The sequence below is a fragment of the Sciurus carolinensis genome, chromosome 1 (genome assembly GCF_902686445.1).
Source record: "Sciurus carolinensis chromosome 1, mSciCar1.2, whole genome shotgun sequence".
Classification (NCBI taxonomy): domain Eukaryota; kingdom Metazoa; phylum Chordata; class Mammalia; order Rodentia; family Sciuridae; genus Sciurus; species Sciurus carolinensis.
Genome location: NC_062213.1, coordinates 157,800,298 through 157,816,454, shown reverse-complemented (window position 1 = coordinate 157,816,454; position 16,157 = coordinate 157,800,298). Strand labels below are relative to the sequence as shown.

At 32.6% G+C, this 16,157-nt stretch overlaps 1 protein-coding gene across 1 annotated transcript in view; it reads right to left on the bottom strand.

The window, feature by feature from the left end:
- The window catches only part of Itgb3bp (integrin subunit beta 3 binding protein), a 57,527-nt gene that overhangs the window by 22,900 nt on the left and 18,470 nt on the right, over nucleotides 1-16,157 (bottom strand). The window contains exons 3-4 of the mRNA XM_047566272.1: nucleotides 12,831-12,966; nucleotides 7,750-7,819 (exon numbers count right to left, since the gene is read on the bottom strand). Of these exons, the coding sequence (XP_047422228.1) occupies nucleotides 7,750-7,819; nucleotides 12,831-12,966 (206 nt within the window). The remainder of the gene's footprint in view (nucleotides 1-7,749; nucleotides 7,820-12,830; nucleotides 12,967-16,157) is intronic.

Here is a 16,157-nt window from a genome sequence, read left to right as displayed (position 1 = left end):
ACTTCTCACAATGCCTTGTGAATCTATACTTATCTGAAAATAAAAGTTTAATGAAAATAAACCTTACAGAAGAATAGTCATCATTATGTTTTCATAGCAGTGCCAGCAACAGCAGCAAATTGGCAAGAAGAAAAGCCAATGGCAGTGAATTATATATTTTCCTTGCAGAACATAAAGGGTATAGAAGTTCACATAAAATATTAATGTGTAGGTGTTTGTTTACAAATGGGCTGTATTGACATGTCACTAACTGCTTGTTTCTAAAAAGAGAAAAAAAATCTAGAACATGTAAGTGTGTTTTCCTTATGGGAGAATTCTTACATTTAGAATTCTCCAAGTTAACACTGAGCCACACCCCCAGCCTTGCAAGCAATTTTTGAACAAAGTGATATGATGATATACCTTCAATCTAAAGTCAAAAAAGCCCACAAACAAATGTTGAATGCTTAGGAATTTGGGTTTTGGCAGTGCCATAAATGTAGAAGTTCTGGAACTATTTTGTGTGTTGTAGGGGTAAGCAAATGTGCAAATATATCGCTGTTCTTAGAAGACAGATTTGTTTAAGAAGAGATGGAAATATGAAAAGGAGGAAAGCAACAAAAACCCCTGTATCACTATGAACCCGTGCATCTAAGGCCAATTAGCAAAAGGTCAACTAATAAATGTAGGAATGACGGAGTTTGAAAATCACCACTATGCAACCATTATAGTAATAACTGACTTAGGCAAGAAGTATCAATGTGTGCTAAAGCTCCTGGGTGAAATATCTCAGAGTACCTCCCTGTAAAGTACTTATTACTTATAAAGGGAAAATGCTTAATTTTATAGTAGGTAAGCCTAATAAACATTACCTGTGTATGCACTGAGGATCCAGCATACTTCCGTAATATTGTTATCAGAAAGTGCACAATCTGACTATAATAATGAAGAAACATTAAACAAACTAAATTGAAGAGCAATATACAGAAAACATTCTGAACTCTCTTTAAGAATATTGTCAGAGAAGGCAATGAAAGGCTAAAAAACTGTTCCAGATTAGAGAAAACTTCTATTATGCAGTGTGTGATATTGGATTGAATCCTGAATCAGGGGGAAAACTGAAGTAAAGAATATTACAGATAAAATGTGAATAAGGACTATATTAAATAACACTAACTGTATTGGTGTTATTTCCTGATTTTCATATCTGTGTTACAGTTAAATGAAGAGTATTCTTTTTATTTTTAGGAAATATATACTGAAGGATTTAGTGTTGAAAGAGAATTTCTGCAACTTCTCAAATATTCAGAAAAAAAACCCTAAGTACTTGTTATATATACATGCCTGACACAGAATGAAAGTATACTTGACAAAATAACAATTAGTGAATCTGGAGGAAGGGTTCAGGACTTCATTGTAATATTTTTGCAAATTTTCTGTGAATTTGGAATTATTTTCAAAATCTAAAGTTCAAAAAAAATTCTCTAAGCTGATAAGAGAAGACATCTGTAGACAGTTTAGTGGGGGGAAATTCAGTTTACAGTAAAGCATCTTTTCTTTATGGACTCTACTTCATAAATGTGTATATATTTGAGTTACAGTTGGATTAAATAAGAATGTATTTATAAAAATAATTTGAGGAATGTTTTTATTTAATTTATATTGCATTTAACCTTTTCATATAATCAAAATAGAAATTTTTAAATACTAGGATATTCAACTTTTTAATGAATCTTACAGTAGAAATTAAAAATAAAATTAAGAAAGTAAAAGATATAATTAAAATGATACATCTATTAGCCACTGACAATACAATTTTATCCATAGTTGAGTTCTATGGAACTCATAATTCTGTGAAAACGGTATGGTAGGGAGTTTGCACAGTCAAATATTTTCACAGAACAACATTTTGCTGAAATTCTTTCCATTTTTTAAATAAAAAATTCTCTCATTTGGACAATAAATGATGTACTGCAAACAAAATGTATTCCAGGGCAGGGTAATTTCCCTCTTTGACCATGCTACTGGCTGGAAGTTGGGGTTTGATTTCCTCCTTTTCTGTAACATATGTTAACAATTTTATAAGAAGAACTTAGATTAATAATTTATTAGAAATTAGTTTAGTATTTTCTTATATTCTATTAGGGTTTGTATGTGAGGTGTCCTCCAAAAGCTCACATGTGAGGTAATGCAAGAAGGTTCAGAGAAGAAATGATTGGGTTATGAGAGCCTTAACTCAATCAGTGAATTAATCACTTAATGGGTTGATTGAGTGATAATTGAAGGCAGGTGGGGTATGGCTGGAGGAGGTGGGACATTGGGGCATGGCTTTGGGGGTATATATTTGTATATGGCAAGTGGAGTCTCTGCTTCCTGATCATGTAAGCTGCTTCCCTCTGCTACACTCTTCTGCCATGATGTCCTGCCTTACCTGAGTCCCAAGGAATGGAGCCAGATGTCTGTGGACTGAGACTTCTAAAACGATGAGCCCTCAAATAAACTTTCCTCCCTTAAAATTGTTCTGGTCAGACTTTTTTTAGTCAGTGAAAGAGCTGACTAGAACATATCCCTTGGTGTTATTTTTTTTTTTTTTTTTGGTACCAGGGATTGAACCCAGGGGTACTTTGCCACTGAGCTACATTCCCAGTCCTTTTTATTTTTTTATTTTGAGTCAGGGTCTCCCTAAGTTGCTTAGGGTCTCACTAAATTGCAGAGGTTGGCTTTGAACTTGAGATCCTCTTGCCTCAGCCTCCTGAACCGCTGGGATTATAGACCTGTGTCACTGTGGTTGGTCCCCTTGCTGGAATTCTTAAAATAATTTTAATCTTACTGCCAGACAATACTCTTACACAGAAGTACTGTGAATGATTATTAATCTTCAAAAATAAATTTATTTAGAAACTTGTTTGTCATCATTTTTCTTTACTTTCATCATAAACATTTACTGAGTTCTATCAGAAAATGGATCTATTCTGATTGACTAAGAATGTATTTTAGGGGCTGGAGTTGTGGCTCCTTGGTAGAGCCTGGCATGTATAAGGCCCTGGGTTCAATACTCAGCATCACATATAAATAAATAAAAAATAAAAGATCCATTGACAACTAAAAAAAATATTTAAAAAAAGGACGTAGTTTAAAAGCACCCTACTTTCTAAATTATATTTTGAAAGTCTGGTTTTGTTGAAGAACTAGCTAGATATATCTGAAGGTCATGCTGGCCATCATAACACATGTGGTTGTTCTAATAATTTATTTATGTGTGTATTTCCCATTCTAGACAATAAGCTCCTCAAGGAACAGAACAGATTTTATTAATCTGTGTAGTCCTAGCATTTGGCACAATATTTGAATCAATATATAATATATATTTGTTGAATAAAAGTACAAATCATCATTTAATTTGTTTTCTCAAAATTTGATCAGTACTAATCTGGGGTTCATAAACTGAGACCTAACTTTCCCATATTGTATGAATCAAAGACCTGGGAAGAAACCAAGCATTGGAAGTAACCAACCCTAGAGACATTTATATGTTCGTTGATGATATCAAGTATCAGGTTATATAATCCACTTTTCCCCACACTTTGAGTTCTACAGACTACTCAAAATTCTGTGAAAGGGGGTGGGAGGATGGGATTTGCACAGTCAAATATGTTTGGGAAAATACTGAGTTAAACCACAAATTGAATAGGTTTATTTTCTTTAGGACTCAAGAATTTAAGTAACCCAGTGATCTTCAACAGAGGGTTATGTGGCTCTCCAGGGAACATCTGGCAATGTCTAGAGGCATTTTAATTATGACAAGTATTGATGAGAGGGATGCTGCTGCTGCTCATCTCATAATGCATAGGACAGCCTCTACCACAAAAATTTACCTAACCCAAGTGTCAATAGTGCTTAGATTGAGAAACCCTGAAGTAATTTAATGTATTCAACTTCTTTTGTCAATAAATGACTCAATGTAGACCTATTTAACTTTAAGGCAAAAAGGGATTTATGGCAGGAATACTAGTGTATCTCCCGTAATTGAAGGAATAATAAGATTCAGCCAGGTTTCAGGACAACCAGAAGAAATGAGAAGATAAATAGGACTCTCTCATTTCTCTCTGGGCATGGCTTTCTGACCACCACTGCAAACTTGTTTCCTCTATGTGGTGAAGAACATGGCTCCCACTAACTGTTTTTGCTTTAAGATCATTATCTGAGAAATAGTCCTACTCTTCCTTCTTGTAACTTTCTAAATCCTGTATAACTAATTGACTAGGTTTTGTGAGTGGGCTTGGGCTAGGTGCCTACCACTGGACAAAATCAACTGTTCAGGGAGTGAAGTCATGTTGAAATTTTGTAGTCCTGCAATAAAGAGTCACATTACTAGAATGGGGTGAGGAGTGATTTAAAAATTACTAGTGAGTTTCTTTTTATGAAAAGAAGTTTTTAAATAGTGCAATTTATCAATTTTCTCATGAAAATCTGTCTTACATTTTCCTCTAAAATTTTTACTCTTTGTACCTTTCATATTCATGCCTACAATCCATCTAGAATTGATTTTTATGTATAGTGTGAGGTGAGGCTCCAGATCTAATTTCCCCCATATTATTCAATTGACAGTGGTATCTTTCTTGGGAGATATCAGATATTTAGGCAAAAAAACACAATTGGGGAGAAAGGAACATATATATATATATATATATATATATATATATATATATATAGTAACCCATCTAAATGAAAGTATTCTTTAAAACATATTACTCCTTTAATTTTCATTCTAATATTGCTGAACACCCTTAAAGAACCTTTTTATTTGAACAGAGTGACTTTGAGAGGAGGATAATGATATCAGATATTGTATCAAAGAAGTTCTCATAATAAAATGGCATTCCTATTATTTGAGATTGATTAGCACTGGTTAATCTTTTATGCCTCAGTTTCTAAATGTATATAGAATGGACCAAATACCATATCAACAATGACTCAAAGGTACTGAAGCCTTATAAACATCTAGAAACAGGTACCTTGCTTCTATTTTTTACCACCTCTCTTGCTTACATGATATTTTGCAGAGGAAAAAATATGAATGGGACTATTGCTAAAACAAAACACAAAATGTTATGATCATTTAAAACAAACCCACAAATGTAAAATCTAGTTTAATTTCAGATTTTTCTAAAAAAAATTGCAAAACTTTAGAGAGGTTTTCTAAAATATTAAAAAATTCTAAGCAGTAGGAAAAGAATCCATTACTAAAACTAAAAATGACTCCTTCACAAGGACTCAATAATATTAAAAAATTAGAAAAAAGTAAAATGTATCATTTTTATATTTAAAAAAATCTCTGCTTATATTTAAATTCACTAATTCTAATACCAAATCATGGAATTATGGGGATCTTCAGAAACAAATACTGAAAGAAATTAATAAATTAAATAAACAGAGCTGGGGACATAGCTCAGTTGGTAGAGTGCCTGCCTCACAAGCACAAGGCCCTGGGTTCAATCCCCAGCATTGCAAAAAAAAAAAACAGAAATTCCTAATTGATCCATAATCACGGTTTGTGCTCTTCCCTTGGAACCTGAAAGCAAACTACCATTGAAACTATTAAAAAAATTCAAGTTCTATGCAAATTGATGGGTTCAAAATAAGAAAGAAATGGAAGCAAACTATAAAAAGTTGGAATAGTTTAAGTAGAGTGATTCAGGGAGGAACTCAGCAGGCTTGATTATATGGTATATCATTTTTGTCCAGACACACTTCCTCTTTCACTGCCTTCTTTTACTTCTTTTACTTTTATGTAATTTTATCAGAAATCCATTTGGTTTGCCAGGCATCTGTTTTCAAATACACAATTATCCCTTGTTCATAACTCTTACTTGCTTTCTCTGTATATCCTTTTGTACTATTTCAATTTTTTGTTATGTACATATGTTGCCTATTTTTCAAAAAAATTTAAATAAAAAAGTTTTCCTCTTATTATCTAGTGGAGATCAGTTTCATGGAGGAAATAAGAACTTTGAGTAGGGGAAGAAGAGTGGTAATTTACAACAAAAATATTTGTGGGGTAAGGAAGATGGGAAGATGAAAATATTTGGAGCCAGCGGGAGCATGGCTAGGAAAAACAATTTCTAAGAGCAAAGAAAGAGGTATCATGATAGATGCAGTAGATTCCAAACAATGAGGGTTCTTTGAAGAGACTCTTTCCTTCATCCCTACAGTAGTTTAATTGGCATTCATTTTTCATATCTTTTAATTCAGACTACTACTGATTAATACTATAGTTCAGTTACATTATAAAATAAATAGACTTGTGATCTTACCTGGGGTTATAACTACAAATTTTAACACCTTGCATGGAAAATGCATCTGAGTCCCACACAAATAACTTAGAAAACATTTTTAAACATACTGAATCTGTAAGTTGAAGAAGGTTTATCAACTTACAATATAAGACCAGGAGCACCTAGTGAGAAGAAACTTTATTTTCCCCATTTTTACCCTTCAGTCTCCATCATAAGGTATGGCACTGAAATGGTAAATAAGCTAAACATCTGAACAACTTTGACATTTAACCTCTTGTTCTGCTCATTTCAATCTTTTCAAGAAAAATATAAACATTATTTCCAGGATATATAGGCAGTAAGTATCCTGCAGATAATGCCTTCATTCAAAGACATCACTGGCAGGCCAATGTAAAAGTAGTTGGTTGCTGGCATGTAAATGCCCCAGGCTCCTCTAGATCCTTACTCTACTGGCTTCATTGTATTTCTAGCTCCATCTTGAACTAGCTATGTATTTAGCATTCTGTTCCCAATTTATTAATTCTCTATAAATGTAAATTTGAAATGGGTGTTTTACCCTAAACTGGTCTATTATACATCAGCTGGCAGAATGGGGCTCAGAAAGTATTAAAATTAAGGCATCATATATCACCATTATATGAACATAATCAAAATATATCACAAATATTTTATTTCTTTAAGAAAGCATACTTCATGGACATAGCATAATTTGGTAGATTTCATTCCTCATGTTCTCTCCTTCTTCCTTTTGATCTCATTCCTTTACTTAATTGTTTTACTTTCTATTTAATGAGATTCCCCTTATTTTTATTCCTCTCCCATTTGGAGAAACAAAATTTACCAAATTATGCTATGTCCATGTACAAATATACCACAATGAATTTTATACATATATATATATATAAACACATACACTTTATAATGAACAAATCAATATATTAATAATAGAAGAAAGATTAGTAGTGCATAGCAAGTGAATTAGGGGCAGGGAGGAGAGGAGGAAAAGATAAAGTACTGGGGAATGAAAGTGATTAAATTAAATTCTGAGCTGGACAAGGCAGTACAGGTCTCTAATCCCAGCAGCTTGGGAGCCTGAGGCAGGAGGATCACTAGTTCAATGCCAGCCTCAGCAAAAGTGAGGCGCTAAACAACTCAGTGAGACCCTGTCTGTAAATAAATATAAAATAGGGCTGGCAATGTGGCTCAATGGTTGAGTGCCCCTAAGTTCAATCCCCAGTACTCCCCCCAAAAAATTAAGTTCTGTATGTATATGAATATGGCATAATGAATCCCACTATTATATATAATTATAATGTACCAATAAAATTTTTCAAGACATTTATCACCATAAAAAAAGAAAGAATGCTTCGGCTCAGGTATAAACTATTAATTTCTGTAAGTAAATGATTTCTTTTAAATTGTCACTTTAACAAATGACCCTTTTCCTATGAAACCTCAAAAACAACAAACTTACCTATCATTGTCTTTTATTGTAGATTCCTTTCTTTCACTTAAACTGAGGTGATTTGATTTTTTTCTCTTTCCTACATATATGAAATAAAGAAAAGAACAGTTAAGAGAGAAACTCAATTTTTAAATAGAATTTAGATTGTCAAATTTTAAATAGAAAATAAAACTGGACAAATGAAAGGGAGATAGGAGAGGAAAAAGTGTCCTATTTTGGTTTTTCCATTTCCTATTCTTGTATTTTTTTGTACATGATAATATTTTATTGGAAAAATAATCTTTTGAATAGGATTTCCATTGAGGTTTGGTATATTAATGAGAAAACTATGAAAATCCAATTTGATAATATAATTAGGTTAAAATAGTAAACTTACAAGATAATGGATAATTTCATTAAATATTTTAATCAAAGATTTTTTTTTTTTTTTTTGGGATACTGGGGATTGAACCTAGAGGGGCTTAACCACTGAGTCACATTCCCAGTCCTTTTTTGTATCTTATTTAGACAGCATCTCACTGAATTGCTTAGGGCCTCACTAAAATGCTGAGGCTGGCTTTGAACTCAAGATCCTCCTGCCTCAGCCTCCTATGCCTCTGGGATTACAGGTGTGCACCACTGTGTCTGGCCAAAGACACATTAAGGTCTTTAAAGACACATTAATCCAGAGGGTGGATTATTTCACTCCTCTTGTTTTCTCAAAGTTAACAAGGGACTGGTGATACCTAGAAAATAGTTAAGTCCCTAATGATATAAGAGTAAAATAAATACTACTAGAGGGATAAAAGAACCTATTTATTTAACATGTGCCTAATATACAATGTGATGTTTTGTTAACGTATACATTGTGGAATGGCTAACTCAAGCTAATTAACATATCTATTTCCTCACATACTTATGGTTTTGTGGCCAGAACATTTAAAATCTCCTCAGTAATTTTCAAATATATGATTCACTGTTATTAACTACAATCACCACATTATATACAACTGATCTCCTAAACTTATTCCTTCTATTTAACTGAAATTTTTATCCTTTGACCAACATGTCTCCATTTCTCCCCTCCCCAGAATCAGTCCTTGGTAACTTCCATTCTACTCTCTGCTCTATGAATTTGACTTTTCAGATTCTATGTATTAAGACCATGCACTGTTTATTTTTCTGTGCCTGAATTATTTCACTTAAAATGTCCCTCAGGTTAATTCACATTGTGGCAAATGGTAGGATTTCCTTCTTTTTTTTTTTTCTTTGCATTGTGTGTGTGCATGTATATGACATTTTCTTTATCCATTCACCAACTGATGTACATTTAAGTTAATTCCATATCTTGGTTTTGACTAATGTTATAATGAATACAGGAATACAGATACCTCTTCGGCATACTGATTTCATATCTTTTGAATATATACCTAGTAGTATATATAAGATTGCAAGATCATATGGTAGTTCTATCCTAAATTTTTTGAGGATCTGAATCTTTAAATGCATATTCATTTATAAATCCTTGGAAAGATCTTTATATAGATTGAATATCTCTAATCTGAAAATGTGAAATCTAAAATGCTCCGAGAACCTAAAATGTTTTGAGTACAGACTTTTTACATTAGTTATGTTCAACTGAGTATCTATGCAAATATTCCAAAACCTGAAGAACTGTAAAACATTTCTAGTCCCAAGCATTTCACATAAGGGATATCCAACCTGAAGTACCTACTAATGCATACCATTTGTTAAAAGTATTTGTTTTAGATAACAATAAAAGAAGTAAATGGTTACATCTCATTAAAAATATTATACAGTTATCTAAGGCCATAGTTTATCTAAACTTTTACTGTCATAAGCTGTCAGAGGTAAAAGTGAAGATATGGGATGGAACTAACTCAAAATTCCCTAAATTCCCTCTGGATTGAAATGGAGGTTTGACTTTAGAGCTCTAACATGTTTGCACTTATTTACTTTATAGTACCACAAACACTATACTCTTTATAAACATGTTTGATGAATAATAAGCAAGTATTAAAGGCACATATTAGTACAGTTAAAGATAGATATATTTATATATTAGATATATTTGCTTTTGATAAGTGTGTATTGAACAAATAAGTATGCAATGAAATGAATAACAAACTTTTTACTACTAATGAAAGAGTCAACAGAAACTATTTTTCAAAATGTATAAATGGAGACCTCCTCCTCATCCTCCATATTTTTACGTAGTTCCATTTGTTCAACAACTGGCACTGGAGCTATTATTAGTTCAATGTTTCTATAATTTTACTAAGAATCACTTAATACAATGTACCTTGAAAAATTCCTCACTCTCTCCAACAGAAAGATGTAATTTTAAATCTTCTAGTAGTGAAATTAAAAAAGTAGTATATCAGTAAAAGGGTTTTCTAGTTAATAATTATTTCATTTCATTCTTTTTTTTTTTTCAGTGCTGGGCATTGAACCCAGGGCCTTGTGCTTGACAGGCAAGCACTCTACCAACTGAGCTATATCCCTAGCCTGATTCTATTTTTTAAGAAGACAATTAACATATCCAAAAGGTATATGGAATTTATATGTCATTTGTCTTTACTAAATACATACATAAGTTAACAAAGTTGTGTACTTAAGTTTCTTTTAAGTGTAGCTTCACAAAACATTGGTGATTGATCTACCATCACTCAATCTGGACTACATTCAGAATTGTATTGGAAATTTCTGGCAAGGTTCTGGGGAGTACATTCTCTAACTGATGCAACAGCTTTCAGTAGAGCATAAGGTTTGAAAGCACAGCTAATGATGAAAATAATGACAAACACATACTATTTAGGGTCCAACAATGTTTTAAATATATATAATAACTAATCCGCACTATAACTCTGAGGTAGTCCCTTTTACAGGTGAGGTAGTTCACGTTAGACAGGTGAGAAAACAGGCAGAGAATGGTTATATAACTTATCCAAGAACATAAAGTTAGTGAGTCTGGCATTCAAGCTTCAAAAACGAAAAAAAGTTAAGAGTTGAGGAAAACCTTCACCTACAGAAGTTCAAGTAATTTGTCTAAGGTGTTCACATACTAGTTTGTAACATTTTTGAGTTACTTGTAGACCAAATTGGAGAAGTGCAGGCTAAAAGGTGAATGGGGATCTTGAAATGATTCTGTTTTCCTTTTTTGCTAGTCTTTCTCTTGCTCTCTCTCTCTCTTTCTCTCCTTTTTTGTGGGCGCATGCCCTTGTAGTACTGGGAACTGTACACATGGGTATTCTACCACTGAGCACTTCCCCAGACCTTTTCATTTTATTTTGAGACAAGGTCTCACTAAGTTGCTCAGGTTGGCCTTAAACATGAGATCCTCCTGCCTCAGCCTTCCGAGTTGCTGGGATTACCAGTGTACATCATTGCATCTATCTTCTGTTTTTTTAATTAACCAAATTAATATCATTAAGCAAGAATGAAGGGTGAAGAAATTCTCTGGAGAAAAACTCATGAAAAATAAGAACGTTAATGTTCCATTTTTATTCAGAATTAAAACACTATTGCCGGACACAGTGGTGCATACCTGTAATCCAGCAGCACAGGAGGATCGCAAATTAAAGCCAGCCTCAGCAAAAGTGAGGTGATAAGCAATTCAGTGAGACCCTGTCTCTAAATAAAATATAAAATAGGGCTAGGGATGTGGCTCAGTTAGTTCAATCCCTGGTACAAAAAAAAAAAAAAAAAAAAAAATTAAAACACTATTAAGTTTCATGGGAAGACATGTAATAATCTGAAAATATTACCTATATAATTGAATGAAAAGCTATCAATGAGAAAAGTAGAACTGCTTTTAATCTACTAAAATGTCAATATTTGGTAGCAACAACAAAATTATAGGTTTTTAAATCTTTCACTCAATTTAGATTGTAGGTCACATTTAGAAGCATTTGGCTCATGTATATCAAATTACTCACTACAGATTAAAAAGAGAACTGTTTTCCACCTCTTTTGGAATACGCTGTCTGTTTCTTTTCTCACTAGGGAAAAAATGAGTCTTGCCAGATACCTACCATTTTATTAGTCTTTTCAAAGAATAAGCTTTTGATTCTGTTGTTTTTCTTTATTATTACTTTGTTTTTGATTCAGTTACTTCTATTCACATCTTCACTATTTATTCTATTTTGGATTCATCCTGTTGTTTTTTCAACCTTTCCAGTTGAAGCTCAGTTCATTAGTTTTCAGTTTTTCTTCCTTTTTAAATATATACATTTATAGGTTAACCTAAATTTTCTCCTAAGAAATGTATATTAGTACAATTTAGGAATAAGTTTTTCCTATAAGTGCTGATATGTTTTCATTATCATTCAATTCTGAATATTTTACACTTATCATTTTGATTTTTCTGATTAACTATTTAGAAATTTTGGGTATCCAAATACTTAACTGAAACTTTTAAAGGCATGTCTTTTTATTACTGATTCCTAATTACAGGCAATTTGGGCTTGAGAATGTAATCTGTATGACAGCAATTTTTAGAACAGTGAGATTTCCTCTTGTGACTCCAAATTGGTTACATTTTTGTGAAAGTTCCAGGTGTGCTTTTTAATATATTGGGTATTATAAATGGGTACTTCTCATTAGAATCAAACTCATTACTTATGTTTTGTTTATATCTTTAACTTTTTTGCTTCATCAGTTTCTGAAAGACATAGTTTAAAATCTCCTACTATGATAAAATAACATTTAGAAGTATCACTCTTAAACTGTAGTACAGCAGTACCTGAGTTATGTGCCCTTTAATTTATGTACATGATGGATAGCTTGTTAAGGGGTGTATCTGTGATCATTATAATTGATAGTAGCTGAAGGCAGTCAGGCCATAATTTCTATTTAATGGATGGAATAGTAAAGGAACAAAGTCTGCCGTAACATTTTTTAAAAAGTGCCTAGAAAGTTTACATTTATGCCCAAAGTAATACCTACATTCTAGCCTTTTCTATGCTAAAATTCTTTGAGAAATGAGAAAAATCAGTTTCAACAAGACCTATATATTATTAAATCAAAATCCTGATTTAACCAATAACTAGAAAAATCTTTTCATAAATGGAAAAGAATGTTCAACTAACCATTTGATGGCCCGTTTCTGGGTTCTTGTTCTTTAGAGCTTGTGGGAGAAGAAAATGGACTCATTTGACAAGTTCCAGTCGTTGGAGAATAAGCTGTAATACTTTTCTTCTTCGTGATTTTTGAAGGATCAAATAACTGGAAATAAATAATAATTTTGGAACAGAAATACTGACATTTAGTTATAGGTCTTTGAAATACCTTTAAAAACTCAGCCAAATTCAAGTAAATACTGGTTTCCTTCCTCTCTTTTCAGAATTCAAATAAACTCAATTATCATTTTCAAAGTGAACACTGTTGTTTCAAATTAGGTAGATGTTTCAGGTTTCCATAATACTTGGGGCACCTAAATTTGATATTTAGGGAATTTTAATATAAAAGGGTTACTACTTTCTGAAATGATATTTCCTAAGGTTTAGAAATGACCAACTCATATAACCACATCCTCAGTTTTAATTTCAGTTGAAATATAACCATGGGGTCAGGCCAAGAAAACTCTCGGAGATGTTCATTACCAGACCTACAAGGAAATCCTAGGAAAGATCAGTGTAGTCCTACACCTTTACACAATTCTCTGACACAGTGTCTTGCCTTAATGATAAAGAAGATAGTGTCTAAACAATTGTGTCCAACCTTCAAGGCTTTTGAGAATTTGGCCTAAACTATAAAATTCCTCTCCAAATCTTCCTCCTTTGGGTCCCCCAGGTGTCTAAATGCAGGTAAAGCATTTTGATAACTTTTAAATTTCTGTCTACTCCATCAGAATTTACTCCTAAAAATAAACATTTCTTCATCATTGTACCCTAGAGAACTCAAAAATGTATAAGAATGAATGACTTTAAAAGAATCACCCAGTAAACTTAGCCACATCACTTTACTTAAAATATACTCATTTGTTCATTGATTCATTCATCCAATATTCACTAGTACCTATGCTTTCAGTTTAAATAGGTTATACACCTTTAGGTCTCAGATCATTCTATGATCCCAGCTTTGAATGTTCTCTTTCTTATCTTCCCCAAGACCTACTCTTTCTTTAGTTTAGATCTCCACTCAAGATCCACTTTCTCCAAACTTCATTATCATACTATTAATTGTTGCTCTCCTGAATGTCCCTAAAAACTTGCTTTCTATATTGCTAACTAATGAATATAAAGAAACATAACAATTGTTCTGGCCTAAAGAAATATCTACCAAAGGCTAAACAATCAGAGATAAGGTCTTAGTATGTATGCTTAGAGAAACTCAAGGAGGGAAAATCAAAGTGGGCTATAGGTACTGTTACAGAAAGCTTCTTTTGAGAAGGAAGGCTAAGGCTTAGATAACTGAACATAAAAGACATGAAAAACCTGAAATCTAGAGGTGAAACAGCATAAAATGAAACTGGGGGTAAAGGAAAGGTTCAAAGGCTCAGAGGTTGCCAACACTGTAGAACTAAATGTTAGCTTAGTAGCTGACTTGAAACAGATATGTAATTCTTTATGGCCAAATAGTCTCTATTTTTAAGACACATGGTAAAAATGGTAGCTGTGTCACCTTTTCTAATAATCTTCATATTAGTTCCAGAATCCATAGTATCAAAAAATTTTTATAGTTGAGATTTTAAATGATAAATATTTCTGTGTCTGGGGGAATAAAAAGGCATTTCTTTCTTTAGTTTATGTATCCATCGTACCACAAATGTAACCAGTATCCTTTTTAAAATATCAAACTATAATATCAAGTTAAAACTCTAAGGCAATCTTTTAGTCTCTTTATCAAGTAGTTACTATTACCTTTCCATCTTGAGTTTTCACCTGTTTATATGTATTCAGTCATAAACTATGACATTTATCCAAACCCTACTCTACTTTTCCAAGAATTTATTGCCCAGACTATTTCACTGTGTATGTACAAGAAATGAAAGTCACTCCCCTAATGTACATTTATATCAATCTGTTTTCCTATTTCCACCAAAAATTATTTTATTCAATTGCCAAATGTCTAAACATTACAACTGTAGATAACACATTTCTTCCTGAAAAAGGTTTTCTAGCTTTCAGAAAACAACTGCGTGTACACGTGTATGAATATGTGTTTGCCTCACTTTAAAAATACTAAGCCTTCACTTTTATTCTTTAGTTTTTGGTCACTTGTGTTGGTTAAAAGGAAAATTTTCTGTCTACAATTACTTAACATAGAGGAAAAACGGAAAATCTACCTTCCCATACTCTCCTACTAAATATTCTTCAGCAAATAATGTATTTTTGTTTGGTCCCTACTGATGTACACAAAGGCACGTCAGAGCCCCAAGTTTTCTTTCCCTCAAGGTTTTACCAAAATCATCTACTTTATATCTCTGAACATCTTTAAAAGTGATCCTAGAATTCATCTAAAAATTTCATTTTGCCATTCTCTGAACCTCAAAGGACTTGGCTTACTTCTTAGTCTCCCACAATAGGGAGAATTAAGAAGCCTCGGGTTGAGGAAGACTGGGCTGCTAATTGAGAAGTCAGCACTCTTTCCACTAAGCGAGGATAAGTGCTACCAGACCCTTTGGAAAAACAGAAAGAAATGGAGAGAGGAGTGGTTTTTAGCTAAAAAAGGGAAAGGATTCAGGATGCAAACAAATTCATGGCAACAGATGTCACAATAAATTCTATAATAATTTACAAGTGCTTCTAATATTTACTGACTCGGTATTTTTAAAATGAGGCGAATACACACACAAACTACTAAACAACAACAAAATGCCATGTTCCATGATTCAGTCTATAATCAGCCCAAATAGCATGACACATTTTGTAAAGAGGTCAAACTTACACATTAGCAAAACTAAAATTTGGGCATTGATTTTCCTGCCTTTAAAAAAAAAAATCAATGCTGTCTTTATAATTTCAAATAGATATGGCATTCTCCTTCAATATCTTTTATGAATTATAGCTTGCTTCATCACCTTGTTTAAAGCATATTCTACCAAAAAGGTGCTTGCATTTTATTGATTTTTTACCTATTATAAACAGTCTAGAAAGTACTAACTAAGGGTTCTTTCACAGATGAAAAATGGGATATAAATGATCTGCTATTATTATGAATTACCAGTCTATGCTGTCACTGAAATATTTAAAACACAAGTACTATAAGTATGTGGATAACCAGAAACAAAAGGGCAGCTAAAGGAAGATAATTCTTAATAACCTTATGCTGAACTTCTGTATGAATGCACCACCATTGAATCTCAACATTGTGTACATCCACAAGACTGGGATCTTAATTAAAATAAGATATATTCCATGTTGATATAAATATATCAAAATAGATTCTACTGTCATATATAACTAAAAAGAACA